This window comes from Anas acuta, chromosome 2 (assembly GCF_963932015.1).
Source record: "Anas acuta chromosome 2, bAnaAcu1.1, whole genome shotgun sequence".
Taxonomy (NCBI): Eukaryota; Metazoa; Chordata; class Aves; order Anseriformes; family Anatidae; genus Anas; species Anas acuta.
Window position 1 is genome coordinate 133618641 of NC_088980.1, and position 18583 is coordinate 133637223.

The following is an 18583-nucleotide window of genomic DNA, read 5'->3' on the forward strand; positions in this document are numbered from 1 at the left end:
AAGAAAATGTTGAGGGAGCTCTGATTTGACATCAGCATTAGCATTTCTTCCACCTTCTTCTCCAGCAACACAGTGAGTTGCAAGATGTCTGTCTGCTGGAAGAACTGGCCATTTTAGCTCTGTTTCCTTCCACTCATTCCTGGGGAGGCTGTGGTAGGACAAAGACATCAGTTTGTCACCATACTCTATACTCCATACTTACCTCCCGTGCCTCTGCTTTGTAAATTCCTACAATTTCCTTGTGAAATGGCAGACTCCCAAAGATCTGTATGCTGAACAGTTTTTCCAAGGTTCAGCAAAATGAAGCTCTTCATATCTCATAACATCCACATCTATAATTGACCAGAACAAACACCTTTCGGGAAGAATTTGGAAAAAGTAGATAAGCTGCCAGCTCTTATCTGCTTTTCAGTGACTAAGAATAAGACAAGGGAATCAGGACTCTCGTTTGACTAATGTATTTATTTGTGGCTTTAACATGCAAAAACAGTATAACAATTATAGAAGTTAGAAAAAATATATAGCACTGAAAAAAGTACTCATGCAAAATGAGGCTTCTACTTGAACTATTCTTCACAATCACCAGTTAGTTGATTTGTCCCAATATTTATAGTTCATCGTTAAAACTGCCAAAACTGGCAACCACCAGGATTGTTGTCTCAATTAAGGACAGTAAACAGATTGTCCCATTTTTTTAAAATGAAAAAATCCAAAATGTAATACTTCACAGTTTAACATGTTTATTCATTTAAACGAGCTAAAAAATAGTGGTGTGACATCTGCTTGAGAGACACTGGTACCTAACATTTTGGCTGTCTCCCCACCAATTTGGTTCTGATTAAGGGGGGGTGGGGGTGGAAGAAGAGTAAAGGATTCTGTCAGTTAAATGCATTGATAAACTACACAAAATATTTCTTCACTCTTGGAAAAGTGTAGAAATACATCTACAAAAGAATGTATTACAGCAAACTAAGAGGATGATGGGGAAAAGTGCTGCGATATATCAGCGTCGGCTCTTTCAGGGAAAAATATTGTAAGCATATGATCACAGACAATCTTTGCCAGTTTATTTATCTCATGGATTCATTTCCCAAAGTGCAGGCATAATCCACCACAAAATCTTTTAAGAAGCAGTTCCAGCGTCACATTTCTGCTGTCTTATTGATGTGCCATATTGTTATTTTCTTAGTCATAAGCATCACTAATTATTATGCTACTGTAAGTAAAACTTGAAATGCGATCAAGATCTGTAGTATCCTGTTTGTTGGCACTCTAACTTGCATAGTCTGCATTTCAAGTACAGTACTTTACAGAAAATTGTCCCGAATGCATTTGACCTTCACCAGTTGGCTCAGTTGTGCCTTTTATAGGCACAATCCCATACATCAGAGCAAAATGAATCATCTCATCACTCTACTGGGAGCAACATTTTCCTCTCCGAAGGGGCAGCATTCAAAACTTGGCCCTAATTCAGCAGAAAAGCCTCTTTCTTGATAGCACTTCTTATGGACATGGGATGGGTGGTTTTGTAGGGTTTCCACTGTGCTTTTTTTAGTTGGGTTGTTTAGAAGTTGCTTCCAAACACAGCTTGTTAGGTCAACTATTCTAGATTATACCTAAGTGAAAGGATGTTTGCTGGTGTTGTGCATCTTCGCAGTTATGTACGTGCTGTCCCTGCTCCAAGCTGGTCTGATGAATGGAAGGAGCTATGACATACCCTGAATCACATGATGTCCATATGATATGCAAGAGTGAACTTTAAATAAAGCGTTCTTCAACAAAAGTTTAAATACATCTCTAGGGTCCATTAGGGAAATGCTTAACATGCCTCCTAAGCTTCCAGTAAAATATATTTATGGACTCTAGGAAATGGAGTTAAAGCCTTTCCTTGGCAATGCTCACCAGCAGCACTAGTAAAACTACTATACTGAGGCTTCTGTCCTGAGATGCTCTACATGCTGGTTCTGCCTCTGTGGGATCAAAGGGAAAAGAAAAACTGCTGAGGAAATATTTACTGAGCAAAATCACCGCTGGAAGGCTGTTGTGCCTTCCTAGCCAGAGACTCTTCCAGACGGGACATCCTCTACCACCCACCACGTGAGGGCCCAGTACAGGCATCTCCACCACAGCCTCCGCCTGAAAGAAACTGTTTACTCCACAAGCAGACTGAAGTCTACCCTGTTCCCAGAGGTAAATATCCTTGAAAAAACCTACCCAATCAAGCCAGGGCTGCTGTGTAAGTGATTTGATCAGCAATCTTTCTTTGAAGCAAGTGTATAAAAGCATTACTTTTATAATAAAGTCATGCTGTCTGAAGTTGATGGGAGCTACACGGAACTTCATCTACAGAAGATGCTAAGGGAAATTCTCTTTATTGTCTTTTACGTAGGCTACACTTAATTTTAATATGAGCTCAGAGGTTAGAAAGGTATAGAATAATATAAATATTCTAAAGCTGGTGAATATCACTGTGCACATTTGAATATTGTGCTGTCCAGATTGCTTTAGTGTCCTTTAAAATGTGTATGTAATTCAATGTGACACCTCCAACATTAATAAGAGCACAAAGACAATACAAATACATTTCTTAACATAGGCACTAAGCAACTCATACAAAGATAGATGGTCCAAAATTGGGGAGGCATATTTCAATCTGTGATATAATTAAGAGCAAAATAAGCCACGTGCTTGCAAGATTCAAATCAGTCCCTATTCTAAATTACCAGGTATGGTCGCTACAGTGCTCTAGAAAGTAAAAATAACTTCAGGTTGATTACGATCTCCTTTGAGTAAATCAGCTGTAATTTCAGCAAATTCATAAATGTTACTCATAATCCAAACTCATTGTTAATGTTGTTGTGCTTGTGCCTTTTAGAAAACCACCGATGAAAAATTTTATGAAAGGTGGTGGCTTTTAGCTTTAAAAACAAACATATTGACATGGTTCCATTAGAAATTATTGTGCTGATAAGAGAAACAGTGTACTTGCTGCAATATTTACCAGGTATTTCTGTGTACACTGAACAGAACTCTATCCAGTTTATCTAAGCAACAGAAAATCTTCTCATTACATGAAAATATCTTTCATATAAATGAAAAGGCCTAACCTTAACGAAGCCAACAGGCAAACTGCAAACTATGGCACTTGTGGGCGATATGGACTGATAAGCCACAAAACAGGAAAGTTGCTTCAGTCACACATTTATGCACTTCAGATTTTGTCTGTGAGTCATAATTATGGGAAATGAGATCTTCATGTTCTAAGAACTTCATAAATTTGACAGTAGGAATAGCATGCTTTTTAATGTAACCAATTCAGAAAGCAAGTTATGAGACAACTTGCATGATGGGGATAACCACACATCATTCTGAGACCACATACCACCCAGGGAGCTACATACACACATTAAGAAAGCAATCCTTCCAGCATTTTATGGAACAAGAAAATTGCTCATGCAAAGTAAAAGGAGAAGGTCTGTAGGTTCTGTGACATGTGGTGTGGCACTGGTGAAATGAACGGCATGTCACATCCAAGAAGACAGATTGTGATATGCTTTTCTCCACACTGAAAGGCGGGCCATGTGTCAGAAAATGCTTCACCATAAATTCAACATGTCAGTAAGCGTTCGGTCATGTATAAGAGCATTAGCCGCCTATAAGTCATATGAATGTATAAATGTTAAGTTTTTGTGTCTGTAACAGTCATAATTAGAAAATGAGACATATTTGCATGTATATGTTTTTCCCTTTCATATTCTTGGAAGACAGTTGTACTCTGAATTTCTAGAGTTGTTTTGCATTGCATAAAGTGAATGAGGAGTACGAGAGATAAGAAGTGTATCCTTAGGGAGACATAACGTATATGGTCATAGTTACTGTATGGTTTAAAAATTAACTGCATTAATCTAAGTTCCTTAAGAGGTGATAATGGGACTGTGTCAATTTAAAATAAATATATTATCCATTATAATAGTTGCTAGGATTTGGTATGCCTTTGTCTTCAAAATCAGTGTATGGAATCTTACTCAGGCATTTCTGGAACAAGTCAGTAAATGTCTCATTTACAATTAAACCTAGCCTTCAGCCCACAAACTGCTATCAAAGATACAACCAAGCTAGTTTGCTAACAAAATTTCAGAATTATAGTAGCTTTTCTGGAAGTTAATCTGCCTAACTCATTTGCACATTCAGCACTAATGGCTCCATGCTCTTCTTGGTTTCAAAATGAAACCAAACTAGAGAAAGACTGACCACAAATTTAAAGGATCAAACCAAAACCTTTACAACCATAAGCTCAGTAATATGCTGAAGCTGAAGCAGAACAGTGTAAAGGCAGAATTTAACAGCTCCCTGCAGCTGCTTTGACATATCAACTTCTTCAAGTTGCTTGTGGTTATCAAAGGCATCAGAAATGTTATCTACACTGCATATTCTGAAAGAGACTTTGTGAAAATTAAAGGATGACATAAAGCCAAGATTTTCCCAATTATTAGAAGTGTACATAAAAAAAAAAAAAAAGCCTCTTAATACTTACAACTTCAGACATTAGTTTGATGATAAAAATGATTGTATAACTACAAAGAATTTTTTTACAACATCCCCCTCACAGGTAGAGCCAGTTGATACCACAAACAACAGGAAGACTATAATTAAAATATAATTTTGACTTTATATTAATAATAGAGCAATACACTAATTAAACCCAACATCGACTGAACTTTCTATTTACACTAGTTCAGACAGCACAGGAGGCAAAGAACTGTGTTTCAGAGGCATATGCGAATGCTAGAGCTTCTGTCATCCAGGTGCCATTTCTGACAGAACACATGTGTGCTGAACAGTTGGCAAAAGAATGAAAAAGATTACTGTAGATATATGGGCACACAGAATCTGGGATGACATAAAATTAAGTCCATATAGGAGGTGACAGACTGCTTCTAAAAAGATAATTTTTTCCTACAATGTCTTCCATCTTTGTGTGTGCATGTGTGCGCACACATTTACAAGAAAGATAAAAAGGGAGAGAAAGACCGAGGGTTTTTTGATATACTTTAAATATAAAACAATAAAAGATTATTTTATTTGGTATTTCTGCTTCCTCTTGGGAAAGGGAAAGGAACTTAATTTGGCTATTAGGAAGCTTTGATTCCTAAATTTACTCAAGGCAGATTCTTCTCCTGTGAAGTCAGCATCAATACCCATGGTAATAATAGCACCTGTCTTTCGACATCAAAGTTCTCTGCCTGAGAAAAAATAATGTAAACAATAAACTTCATGTGTTGTACTGCAGCTCCTGGCTTCGGTGTTAACCAAATATACTTGCCGGGTGTGAGTGTTCTTCCTTTATTTTGGAGATCTGGAATGTAGAAGTAACTGATGTATTGCAAAACTTACTAATTTGGACTGCAAGAAATGGCATTGTTTACTGTCTCACAGTGAAGAGACTGTGTGTTCCTACGTAGTCTTGTTCAAGCTGAAGAAATCGTGATGATAGATTCATTGCATCTGCTAGTTTTCATCTGGATCCAGATCAAGGTCAACTTCATTGGAAATGTTAAGATAAAAGAAAGCATAGAAAGCCAACAAAAATACCAATATAGCTGCAAGGACAAGGGCAACTTCCTGTAGGAAAAAAAAAAAAAAAAGTAAAACAAAAACTGTTAGAAACACTATCATAATTTAAGATAAATAAGAAATAAATGTCACTTCCCTTCTATAACACACATCAAAATAACACCAGACGTAGACTCTGCGTAATATATCAATACTTTAATGATTTCTTCTTTTTGATTACCAATTCAGAGTGTTATAAAATCCATTCACTTAATAAAGATTTTGGTGAGTTTGATACACTGCCAGAAATAAGACACTTGGCTTAAAGATCTTTGGTCTGACCTAGAAACAGGAGCTTTATGTCCTTTTATTATTCCATCCCTTCCTTTTTAAAAGAAAACAGAATTCATGAACCACAGTTTTGAACACAAATTTAAGTTATGAATTTACACTGTGAATTTTGATGTTTTCTAGCAATATGTTACTGCTTTTTGCCAACAAATTTGTAATTTTTTAATGAAGCAAACACAGTATGGTGGAAGTCAATGAAAATTGCTACCTCTACCTCCCAACCTCCTGGCATGCATTACAATATGGATCTACAAAATCCTTCAGAATTGGATGAAACTTTTCTTCTTTCCCCTCTTCAATAAGGCAAAAAGCACAACAATTCACACTTGCACTTGCCTCTCTTCCCATAAAATACTGCAACTTGCTGCATCTTCCTTAATTAACATAAAAGAGTCTTCCAAAGTATACATGATTTATAGCAGCTTTCAGAATCAGAAAAAATGTTTTTCTACTAAACGTCATATTCACTATGTGACTGCCTATCATCGTATTCTATCTTAAGGCTGGACTCTGTTAAGCTCCAGCTTTACATCTTGGATATAACAAATCAGAGTGTTATCATTATAACATTACTTCTTGCAAAGTTGCAGTGTTTCTGATTTTTAAGTTTGTTTTTTTTTTTTTTTTTATGAAAGCACAGCATACTCCCTTTACTGTTGAGTCTCATTTTGTTAGACAATAAAAGAAATACAAATTATATATTTTATATATTTTATGTAATTATTTTCCTCCAGCTCATAGTAAGTACCACTTCCACAGCTAACAGCACGTGTTGCTTCATTAACTATCATCATGAAGGATTTTTGAAATCATGTATGGGGGTGCTCATAAGGAACAGGTCAGTTTGCCCACCCCCACAAACTGCCTACCCTCTACAAAAAGAAGCAATAATCTCCCCTCAGAATCCCAGTTTCACGTTAACCTACAAATCGTCTACTTCAGAGCAACCTACCCATATACTTCAAAGGAGAGAAATAGTTTAATAAATTTATAGCAACTAATCTGAATTGGTACAGAAGATGCAACATCAGACTTACTTTGCCACTGGGATGGAAAAGAGATGCCTACATCTCACCTAGACAATCAGACAACCTTTTCAGGTGAAGGAGAGGATCTGACCCTCTTCGGTGTAAGATTCCTTCTGTCCTAAACAAGATATCTAAACGACGTCACAGGGACATTCTCTAAAAATGCCTATTTCTCCCCTTAGACTATGAAGGGAGTGTAGATGATGGGTCAGGTGTAGAGACCTACACTGCAGGACAAGTCCCATCTGGGATCTCCAAATTCGTGGTAGCTTTGTGGCTGACTTTGCATGTCCACTGCCATGAAGGAGTTAAAAGTGTGTTAGACTTTTCAAAGTCTAGCCCATAATCTGGCATTCTTCTATAGAACAGCATTTCATTTGCATTTACATGAATGCATTATATAGTTTATCAGAATGTTGGATCAATAATTCAACATATGCCATCTAATAAACTTTGAAATACTACTGCCTAGTTGGTGTATGCTTTATAGGAGCCTTTGTTCTATAGAAACCTTTGCTTTACATTTTATATGGATGATTAATTGATATGCACTTTAAATTTATTTTACATTAAAATCGTTCCTGTGAATTTGCTGAGGCTGTTTGCTAAGGATTTCAGCTACATTTTCCTCTTAGTGTTATCCCTTTCTCTGAGCCTCACCCTCCTGTTTTTATATGATTTGATTAAAAAAAAAATACATCTAATTCACTAATATATTAAAGGAAAGTGATTTTTGCTTTGTTGCAGTTACAACACGTCAGTATCTCACAAAAGGGCATGGCAGCATCAGACAGGTTTCATTTATTTCCTTGTATCCACAGCTGTGCTCCCAGACCCATCTGGCCACACAGCTACTAATCTTAAGAGGATGTAATAAACAAGTGACATACAACTGCAAGCTCCATCTGCTCAGGAGAGTGGACAACAAAACCGTACAATGCAGGCACCGTTCACACTTGACACAGACAGCAAATTCATTCCAGTATTAAAAGTTTTTTCCCTTGTTCAGATGTCACACTTGCCATGTTTTCTGCTCTACAATCAGGCCACCTTCCCTCTCCCTTCTCCCCAGACTCCCTTGTGAAATACTGTGGTAGCAGCAGCAAAACTGGGGGGAACGTTTGCATTAAAGATTTGTTTTCTGGGATGCGAAACTGGGAAAATGTTGATTTTATTCTCAGGCTGCCCAATAACTGCTTGGGAGCAGTTCTTTAATTTCTCTCTGCCTACGTTTTACAGCAAATAACACCAAGATAACATTGCTTTCCTTACGCAGGCATTAGGAAGTAGGTGAATGGATCAGTATTTATTAACCCTGGGAATGACAAGCCTTATTGAAATTCCAAGTTTGTGACTTACGCGAACACCTTAATTCTGAGTTACTGAAGAAGGCTGAGTAAAAAAAATCTAAAATAAATGGTCTAACAAAGGATGCCTGGCTCTTAGCTAGGGATATGCAGCCTCTTCAGAATTGTATCCAGTTTATGAACTTTTATAAACATAAATTTTGCAATGTAAGTAGCAAATGAGATGCTACACCACTACACTGCCTTTGCAACAACCGTACATATTGTCATTCTAATTTGTTTTATACTTATCAGGCTTTGCTATTTGTATTTTAAGCCATGCATAGAAATGAAATGTTAAAATACTCCCCGCTTGGCATATATAGCTCCCTTTCTCTTGCACTTTATGGATCATCCCTATCATCCCTCTGCGAAATCCATTTACTCAGAGGATTTCACCATGAATAATTAACCAATAAGAAGAAGTCTTATAGAAATAAACTTAAAATGATCACAGGGCTTTTTCTCCTTTTTTCTTTTTTCTTTTATAACATGGTACAGAACACTAGGAAATAAAATCCCTGCTCTCAAATTCCCAAGTACAGTCAAGAAAGCTTTAAAAAGGAACACAATTTTCTACTATATTCTCTTAAATTTAGAACAATTTCTGCAGAAATCTATTGATTGCAGCTTAGTTAAGTTTTTCAGGAACTTCTCCATAAAGGAAACACATGCCATTGCAGAATAATGTAGATTTAATTCTCCTATCATTTTTGTCAGTTTTATGTCTCTCCATGCCTAAATACTCCAGTAACGTCCTCAGATTCCTGATGGAATAAGTTGCAGAGTTGGGATCTAAGTGAGATTAATCAGGATATTAAAAAACAAAAACAACAACAACAACAAACAAACAAACAAAAAAATGGGGGAATAGATGAGGTAAAATGTTGAATATAGTTGCAGAAATTTAGACACTGTTTATGACAGTATCATATACCACATATATAACGTAATACCATACTCAGGAAATTTTATTTTTTTTACATGTTAAATTATTTGTTTATTGTCCTCCAAATAGAAGCATATATTTAGTATATCTCTTTCTTTTTTATCAAACACTATCTTAAAAGTAGGTTAAAGAGTACCACAGATTTTGTCTCTGAAATTGTAAACTATTCCTAGATATTTTTGAAAAGGGATAAAAAGAAAATCACATGGACCAAGGATATTTGTCTTTTTAGAAATAAAACTTACATGGACTTAAAAATAAATCTTCTTATCCCATATAATTTCTAAGTGGAAGACGTTAGCTGGGCATTCACTGTGACCATTTTTTAGAATTTCAAAAAATAAGAATTAAAAATGAATGTTTGCTTGTTAACAAAACATTTAACATCTAATGCAAGGTTACAAAAGTAATTTACTAACTTTCATCAGTAATTTTTATGTTATAAACTTTCACCATTAAAATTTTCAGAAGGCACAAAAACAATTATGGCCTTAGATAAGGAAAACAAGGAACTACTACAAAGTCATCTACAACATCTGGCTATATGATCACAAAACAGGATTCATTTTAACCTAGGTAAATGCAAGATAATATAGCAGTTATAATTGTAATATTGTAGTATTACAAAGATGCTACTAGATAATATTGTAGTAGCACTTACCAAGGCAGTACTTACAAAATGGAAAACTCTGCCTTGAAAGCCTGTGACTCTAAAAAGGTCTTTCGATTTAAGAGGTAACCACTCCCTCAGCGTGATCCCTAGATGTGGAAGGGGGGATTCCCAGTAAGGAGATGACTGTTATTTATTTTATCATAGAGAAGAATGAGAGGTAGCTTGGTTACAGCATATAACTATATGCCATATACCTGTATTTAAGTAAGGTGCTTCACAGTGTGGGGTCTTTCTCGTTTACAAGAACCTCTTGAGGTCCTGCCGAGGTAGGTCAGATAAACTCGTTCTTGAAATAAGATGTAATTTCCTAGGAACAAGAATGAATGAACATTCAAGTATCCTCTTAGGGAGAATACGGACTTCCATGGCCATGAGTTTTATGGCAAGATTTCTCAACTAAATAAATAAACATATAAATAAACAAATAACTTATTCAGCCATTGGGAAGAATTCTTCAACTTGGGCATTTGTGAAAGGAGGCCCTGGCTGCTAGCCCTGGATTTGGTGAACAAAAGCCTCCAGACTGCTCCCTTCCTTCAGAGCCTGGGAAGCCTAGCATTGCTTGCATGGTCAGTGCTATATTCTGAATCCCTGGAGTACTAGATTGTCAAAAATAATGACAGTTCATGCTTCTGTGCTTCAGACTTTTCTATATAGGATCAGAGTAAGAGTTTCCTTCCTTTCCAATAAATTTCCCTTCAATTATATCGATTCCATTACTGGGATATGATGTTTTATTGTTGGACTTCTTTTCTTTCAACTGTCCTTTGGAGTGTTAGAGCTTGGTCATAGCCAGAGACTAAAGCCTGAGGAAGACGGACTTCTGCTCTGAGATGGTACAGAAAATCCTCCTAAGCTTCTGCCTGGTGCATCTTGTTCACATGCTGAAAGCCACCATGATTACTGTGCTTAAGTGTACAGGTCAGGCCAGGGTCAGATGGGAGCAATCTGATTTTGTTTTTCACTTTGTACACTTTTTTCCCCCTCTCCCTTCCATTTCAAGGTCAGGGATCAAAATCTGACTGCTGGGAGCACTGGGAATATATCACACTGTTCATTGGTGGTACATTAAGGTGCCCTGCTCTTTTTGTGAGGCACATAAACTGGTTTGAAGACCCAGTACTTTGGGCCTACAAAAGTGCTTGGATTTCCTAGAAGGTATCTGGATGAAATTTTATGATCTGTAGTATATAGGAGGCCAGATCAAATGATCTAATAGTCCCTTGTGGCCTTAATTTCTGCAAAGCTATGAAACTGTATTCCCAACATATCTTGGCAAACAGAGTCCACTAACTTAGCAGATTATGAGCAGCATGAAATCAGAGAACACCCTTTGCCAAAATACACTAGGAATGTTTTGTTATCTCTTCATACATAACTTGTTCCAGATGAGATAAACTCTTAATAGAGAGCTAGCTAGCTAAACAATAGATTAGGCAGATATGCAGAAGAATGACAGACAGTGAGCTTCCACTTCTCTAAGAAACATTTATTTCTTAGCTCAATCAATGTACTATGCTGCTAATAATTCTCTATGGAGTGGTATTCTGCAGCTGATTACATCTTTGCAAGCGGGTGTAAAATGCTACTGTTCAGATTTGTGTCTGCTTTTCAACAAGAGAGAAAACGTCATCATCTATCCCACGGACCACAGATTCATTCTTGTAGCCTGTGAAAAAAAAAATCTCCTCAAGAATTCCCATTACTTTTGGCCTCTGCAAAGAAAAACCCAGCTATTTGGGGCTGAACTTGAACACTCCTCAAACCATTTTCCCCTTGCCACCCTCCCACTGGCACCTCTAAGAGCTGAGACAGCACCGACAGCATAGCGCCCTTCCTACTCCACCTGGTCGTCACCTCCAGGTGTACTTCCATCTGCAGGCAACAAAACAACCACAAAGAGAAAATTCAGAGGCTTCCTTTTTGGTACTGCTATAAAGAATCTTGTCTTACCCAAAAACCGAGAGACTTCCAACATATTGCTTTCTCTCCATGTTATTTCTTGAGAAAGGGGTCCTGCTTGTCCAAGGCACACCATGTGTTTTGGCACTGTCTGCATTGGTGTCATGTATACAAGCAGAGCCAGCTCTTTTACAATATTTAATTTTTAAACATGTTTAAAGAGCAAATATTACACTGAATACTAGCATGGTCACCCTGCTTGAACTAACTTTTGATAGTTATTAGTGCTTAGCTACTTCTCTGACATTATCAACATGGATAAAATCTCTCATTGGGGAAATTAAAAAGTACTAAATGGCAGTGACTGAAAGAAACTTTGTTACTTTAAACCTTGCATTAAAATGACAAGGCAATCAAAGTTTGACAAGACAAGCTAATTAGTATGCCAGCGATGAAATGTGAAGGATCTCCAGGGGATCAGTTCTCAAAAGTTTTATGTCATTTATAAGGCTTTTTTTTTTTTTAAAGCAAATGTTGTCAGCTCTTACGGTGAAATACACAACAGTGGAATTTCATTATCTTCATAGATATTGAGGACTACATCCCCTCTCTGTTTTTCAATCCTTCATTTTCCCTAAATACTTTAGTTTATATCTAGTGGTTGTTCTTCCCATGGATTGGACCCCAGTGCAAAACAAGGCTAGAGGTATCAATGAGTACTAAAAAAAAGCTATTGTTGTAAATGGCATTTTCATAGATGTATAAAATTTTCCTCTTTCCTTGAGAGGTTGTACCTCTATAAGTATGATACAGTTATATCTCCTCTACAGTATTTTTATTATCTGCAACTTAGCTTTTATAGGAAAATGTTAATATACTTTGAAGTGCTGCATACCATATAATGTATTGAAACCTGGATAAACAAATAAATGGGGAGTGTACATATGTATGTTTTTTCTCAAACATTTAACAAGAGCCTTGGCCATTTCTATTTAAAGTGCTGCCTACTTATTGCATTGCACTGTAATTACACCGCTTTTCTTTCAACACAAACTGAAGTTAGTCAACTGTCACAGCACAGAATTGGAGCCTGCATCGTATAAAAACACTAAAACCTCACCCTTAGGAAGGTGAACCATGTTGTTTATCAGCATCAGAAAACTTTGCTAATATGAAGTGACAGCTGTGACAATACCTTCCCAAATGAAGAGCTCAGGCACATGCAAAGCTCTGAATATTAGGAAACAGACAATTATGTGCATTTAGCTTCAAAATAGTTTCAAAATTGTACATAACCTGATGGGTTATATAAGCTCAGCGAGAAGGCTGTATACAAAGGCCTTGCCCTCCTTGCCCCACAAGCACATCCCTGTAGGGAGAAGTATCCACCTTCCCTTCCCTTTTGCTTAAGCTCTGCCAGCTTTTGTCAGCAATTAGGAAGCAAGGAAAATGACTGAGATCTGTTTGGGGGCAATCAGAATCAGATTTTATGGCCCATGTGTGCAAGAAATGTAACAGCCAGAAGACAGTATTTTAAAGTTTTTGTTGTTATTGTTGTTTTGTTTTGTTTTGTTTTGTTTGTTTGTTTAAAAGGCAGAGGCAGAATTGCAAACCTCAGACACCTAAAGCATTGCAACCAGCAGATCCCCAGGGAACACAACACCTCATGACCTGGAGAACACGTGTGCACTTTGATGGCAAAAGTCATTCCAAACCGCAACCAAGCTGACATTCTACAAAAATATGCAGGAACACATTTGTACAGAATGAACTGGTCTTGTTCTCCTTATTCACTAATATTTGGTATTCATTATACATGTGATTACACATATGCCTTTCTATTCTCCATCATTTTAAAGTAATAATTACTCAAGGTAAAAATGAAACAAAACATGGTTTGAAGGACATATTTTCCTCACTTGTAAGAGATACGCGTAAAACTTGTACATTTCTAAAGAACTAGGCTGTACAGCAAAACTCTCCAGGTAGAACATCACTTTTAAAAGGTCATGTCATTGAAAGTAAAATGAAAAGAAAAAGTAAAATTTAATAAGAAGGGAAGGAAAAAAACATCGAACTCAAAAGGTTAATAATCTATCCTTTAAACAAAAAAGGCAATCTACTTTTTCTCATTAAAACCTGACACACAGCACTAACTGAGGAGATTATGTTGTGAAAACATACTGCATCGCACGGTAATGCTTGATCGAGATCAGCAATCAGGAGCAAAAAGAAAGCACTGTTTCGTGATTATAATAGCAAATTCTGGAAGACAACCAAATACATCATCTGGCAGCTCAACAGCTGTTACAGCTTGGTAGTAATACCTTGGCATTTGCTATAAGCTATAACTTGAAAAAATTGATTTCTCATCTGCCAGAAACAAGAAAATGTTCTCCTTTTAACATTTCTAAAGTTCCTTTCACTAGAATACTCAGGTGTCTGATCTTTTAAAAACAAAACAAACAAACACACAACATTTTTTAACCTTCCTGCTAAGCTAATTGTATATCACTTTGATTCAAAAATAAGTGTGATGGAAAAATATTGGATGCCACCTAAATAAACAATGTACATTCAGCCAAACTCCATTCTGATGATACTGGATAGAACATAATATTCCTGATTGTCTTCCTTCTTCATATTCACAGTCATGATCAGCCAGCCATTATTATACTTCATACCAGCCTGGAACAGGGACATTTCCAAAACAGATCTCAGTCCCTTTCCAAGTATTTTGCTGTTAGTTAAGCCTACTGTTTTCCAAGTCAGAGGTAGTACACAAGAACGTAGACTGAGATAATAATGCTGTGAATTTACAATATTTAACAAACACTGTCTTTAAACGACATGAGAAACTTATTCTAGAATGCTGAGTTCTTAGAAATGGGTATAGGACAGGAAGAGGAAGAAGGGAGATGTTTGTGTATTGTCACTTTTGTAACAATATAAAATCATTAAAGCATTTGTTTTGTGCACAGAGTGGCTCACAGGAAAGATCAGTTTTCTAAGTATACAATATTTTATTGACATTAAAGTATGCATCATAACAAGAACATGGACTACTTAAAATCCTTTAGTATTTCATCTATTCTAGTTATCTTAGGGTTAAGTAAAAGCAATCCATCATAAATATTTTAGATTCTGGCATTCCACTTAGATTTTGAAGTGTCATAAACAATATCTCTCAGAAATCAATATTCACGCAGTACATCTATGGGGAAAAGAAACAAGAAATAAACAAAGGTGGTACAAGCTATCAAAGAGAACTCTACCTTCACGCCTAGTGCAGTTTTCTTGGCCTCTGCTTTTAATCTTGTTGCTCTTAACATAGGCCTGGTTTTCTTATAATCTTGTTTTCCTAGAGCAGAAAAACACATTCATTGAAAATGATGCCAAAAATATATATAAAAAAAAGATAAAGAATGTTAGCAATTATTTCAGTTTGAAAGTCAGATCTAACATTTTGAAAACGTCCCCCAGTTCAGCACTTTAAACAGAAGCTGCTTTATAAGCCAGGGGCCCAACCAGTGCAACAACGGTCTTCAGCACAGGTGATGATAGCAACAAGCAAGAGTTGATAAATTAGTGCAGAACTTATTACTCCGAAGAGACATCCAAATACACATACCGACAGCCACCCACTAGTACAATGTTTACTAAATTGTTCTGTAAGCATCAGACAGCAAATAAGTAGATTAAAGACGGATGACATTTTTTTCCCTCACTTTTCAATCAAAACAAAATTTTCGTTATTATTTTTGTTGGTTAGTCATCTCTAATGCACTTATAAATGTGTAATACGTAACATTCTGGTGAGTGTAAATGTTTCATCATTCCAAACTGGAACATTATTCGTGAGTAGCAGAACTCAGAGACATGCAGGTCAGTCCAAGTAGGTATTAATAAAACCACTGCTTCACACTATCTGTTTATAGAAACACGTTACACAGAATCCTCTAGAACTGTCTTAGATGGACTTTTTTGAAAAATATGGGGACTACCTCTTGCAGCCACTAAATAGTGAAGCCAAGTGTTTCATTACTGTGAGTCTATATGAACCGAGTTCAGAGGAAGACATGAAAGTACTTAGAAATGTCATAAATCTTTTATCTCAACTTAATAATAAAGCATAAAATACTTGATATCTCTCAGGTATATTTTTCCGACTTAAAGGCCCCACTACTGTTGTACTGTATACTATTAACCACAGCATCTTTAAGTCCACAGAAGTCAAGGTACTGATACAGTCAGCAAAGGAGGAGAAGGAAAAGAAGAACCCTCAAAGAAAATGCTCAGAGGGGTAGAATCCCAGTGAAACCGCTTTGTCTTTTCAAAAAAGTCCTTTCCTCCACCCCCCACCTGCCCCATGCGTACATGCATTTTGTCCTTTTTGCCTATTTACAAAGCTGAGCTGCAATGCTTAAAGCAGAAATCTTTCATTATTTTTTTTTTACCACTAGTTTTACATCTAGGTTTCATCGTTGTTACATTCAGATAACTTAACCTTCCCTCTAAAAGAGTTCTCAGTAGTTTTGTGCACGCAACACTCCCATTTAATCTACCAGATGGGGCCTTATGTTCACAATCAATAGTGCAATCTTCTCATTTCATTGTCATCTTCAAAATTGGGATATTACAGCACAGTGGAGAAATTCTGAAACATGAATTAAAAAAGAATGATCTTCTCCAGCGATACCCTGAATTCATGGAAACACACTTCTACCTTTGTCCACCTTTTCTTTTTCATCTCTCTGCTCATATTCAATGCAGAACTCTTCCCTGTGTAGAATATTGTGGATGCTGAACTCGCATTAGGAATTTGCTCTCATGGTATAATCTCTCCTCAGCCCTGGGGATTATATATTGTGAAGGTCTCTGTATTATCCTCTGGTCAGGTATTATTCATAAAAGAACTGAAATAACTTAGAAAATACTCAGTGACAAAAGGAAAAATAACCTAAACCAAGTGAAAAAAAAAAGCATATATTCAAGGAGCCTTCTTAGAGGATGGAGTAAAGATGACAACACGACTATTTATGTCTGATGTTCCAACATATTCATCCAGTCAACATATCACATTTACAGGACAGGATGACTGCAGCATTATTCTTCAGAAGTCAATGATATCAATGTGGAATGCTGTAATATTCTGTACAGTTACAGAAAGAAATGCAGGAACAACCCAAATGGCTAAGTCATGAGATGAAACCAGCCTGGAAGACAATGTGTTTCTTCCTCCTGAAGTACTGCAGTTGTACCTTTGCAATGAAATAGTTAAAGAGCTGTCAGAATTTCTATTATAAATGGCAGGAGTTTATAACTCATAAAAATTCACTCCAGGGTGAAATTTGGCATAGGTATACCCCAGTCTTGAATTTTTTTGTTTGTTTGTTTGGAGCCAACTTTCAATAAAGTGATGCAGCTGTTCTTACTTACTCATGAACAAACTATAGAAATTTATCCATCTGATATGTTTTAAGCACAACAAATACTTTTGTTTAGAAGTATAAAACTGACAAGGACTAGGTTCAATTTCAGTTCTCATAATTCAGATTTGCTGTTCTCCCATCTGGGGTAAATAAAGCAGGACAGACCGAGGTTTCCCTTCCTGTGATGCAACAGAGTTAGATAACAAAAACTAGAAAGCTTTGTAAGGCCCATTAGGAATGAGAAAAAAGTCAGATACTGATCCCCACCTCCTCTTCCTCACATTGCCCATTCTCCCTCCTCCTCTCCAAGGACCAACTGTGAAGGTGACTAGAGCAATGGTAAATATTACACAGCCTATTCCTAGAAAAGGGAAAGATTATCGGTGTTCCTTCACTCAGTTTCAAACGTTCTGGTACTGTTTATTCCACTACTGTCAGTATGGCTAAGACTGTATTCAGATTATCCATAGAATATGTCCAGATTTATATTAAATCTGATATGAACAACTAAACCTCCCTATATAACAAATAGGCTATTTTAATAATGACTCTAGAGCTGGTAGTTCTCCAAATCTATGCACCTGTCATTAATTTAGCACTCTCCTTGCTAAACGTGAAAGCCAAAGGAAAAAAATATATATGGTAGGGAAACAGTCTGAGTCCACGAAGTGCAAAAGTTTAAAAAGGGCATCTGTGAAGTCCTTTGTAATGAAAACCAGATTTAGCTATTGTACTAAAAGACTCTTAAAACATCTGAACTTTCTGAGGCCTTGGGAAAGACATCTGCACTACAGGACTATAAAGAACTATGAAATGCAAAGCCCCTACCACGTGAACGCTGATCATTACCACCTGGAAAACAAGCAGGAATAAATAATAATAGCTCCCTATGTTCTTTTGAGTCTGCAATTTCAACCAGTTGGAACACGTATATTCACACTCCCGATTTCTTCTAGTTTTATCTACCTCATCCTGCAAGCTGTCTTGTACATTTATCTGTCAGAGTCATCAGCTAAAGCTGTTTCTTCTTCCCAGGAAGTGACCGTCAAAGCCAGTTAAGATGGACTCATCAGACAAAGCCTCATTTGTCTGCTTTACCCAATGTCTATTCAAGACAGACAGAGTTTTCCTGAGGGAACATAGGAGGGCCAGAAAAGAAGCCAAAAACATAGATTTGGAAAATTTCCAGACCAAATCCTACTTTCTGTATTACCTAAGCAAAATCCTTTCCTCTTGTACTTCTTCACATTATCATTATTATCAATTTTTCATTTCTTCTCTCAAACTCCAGTGCTGGCTTTCCTTTTTTTTTTTTTTTTTAAACAAACAAACAAAAACACCTATCTCAC

General features: G+C 36.6%; 1 protein-coding gene across 3 annotated transcripts in view; it reads right to left on the bottom strand.

Moving 5' to 3' along the window:
• Window positions 1-442: 442 nt before the first annotated feature.
• The window catches only part of TRIQK (triple QxxK/R motif containing), a 62112-nt gene continuing 43971 nt past the window's right edge, over window positions 443-18583 (bottom strand). For all 3 annotated transcript variants that reach the window (XM_068672252.1, XM_068672251.1, XM_068672250.1), the window contains exons 3-4: window positions 15078-15163; window positions 443-5622 (exon numbers count right to left, since the gene is read on the bottom strand). In XM_068672252.1, coding sequence (XP_068528353.1) covers window positions 5509-5622; window positions 15078-15163 — 200 coding nt within the window. In that variant the 3' untranslated portion in view covers window positions 443-5508. The remainder of the gene's footprint in view (window positions 5623-15077; window positions 15164-18583) is intronic.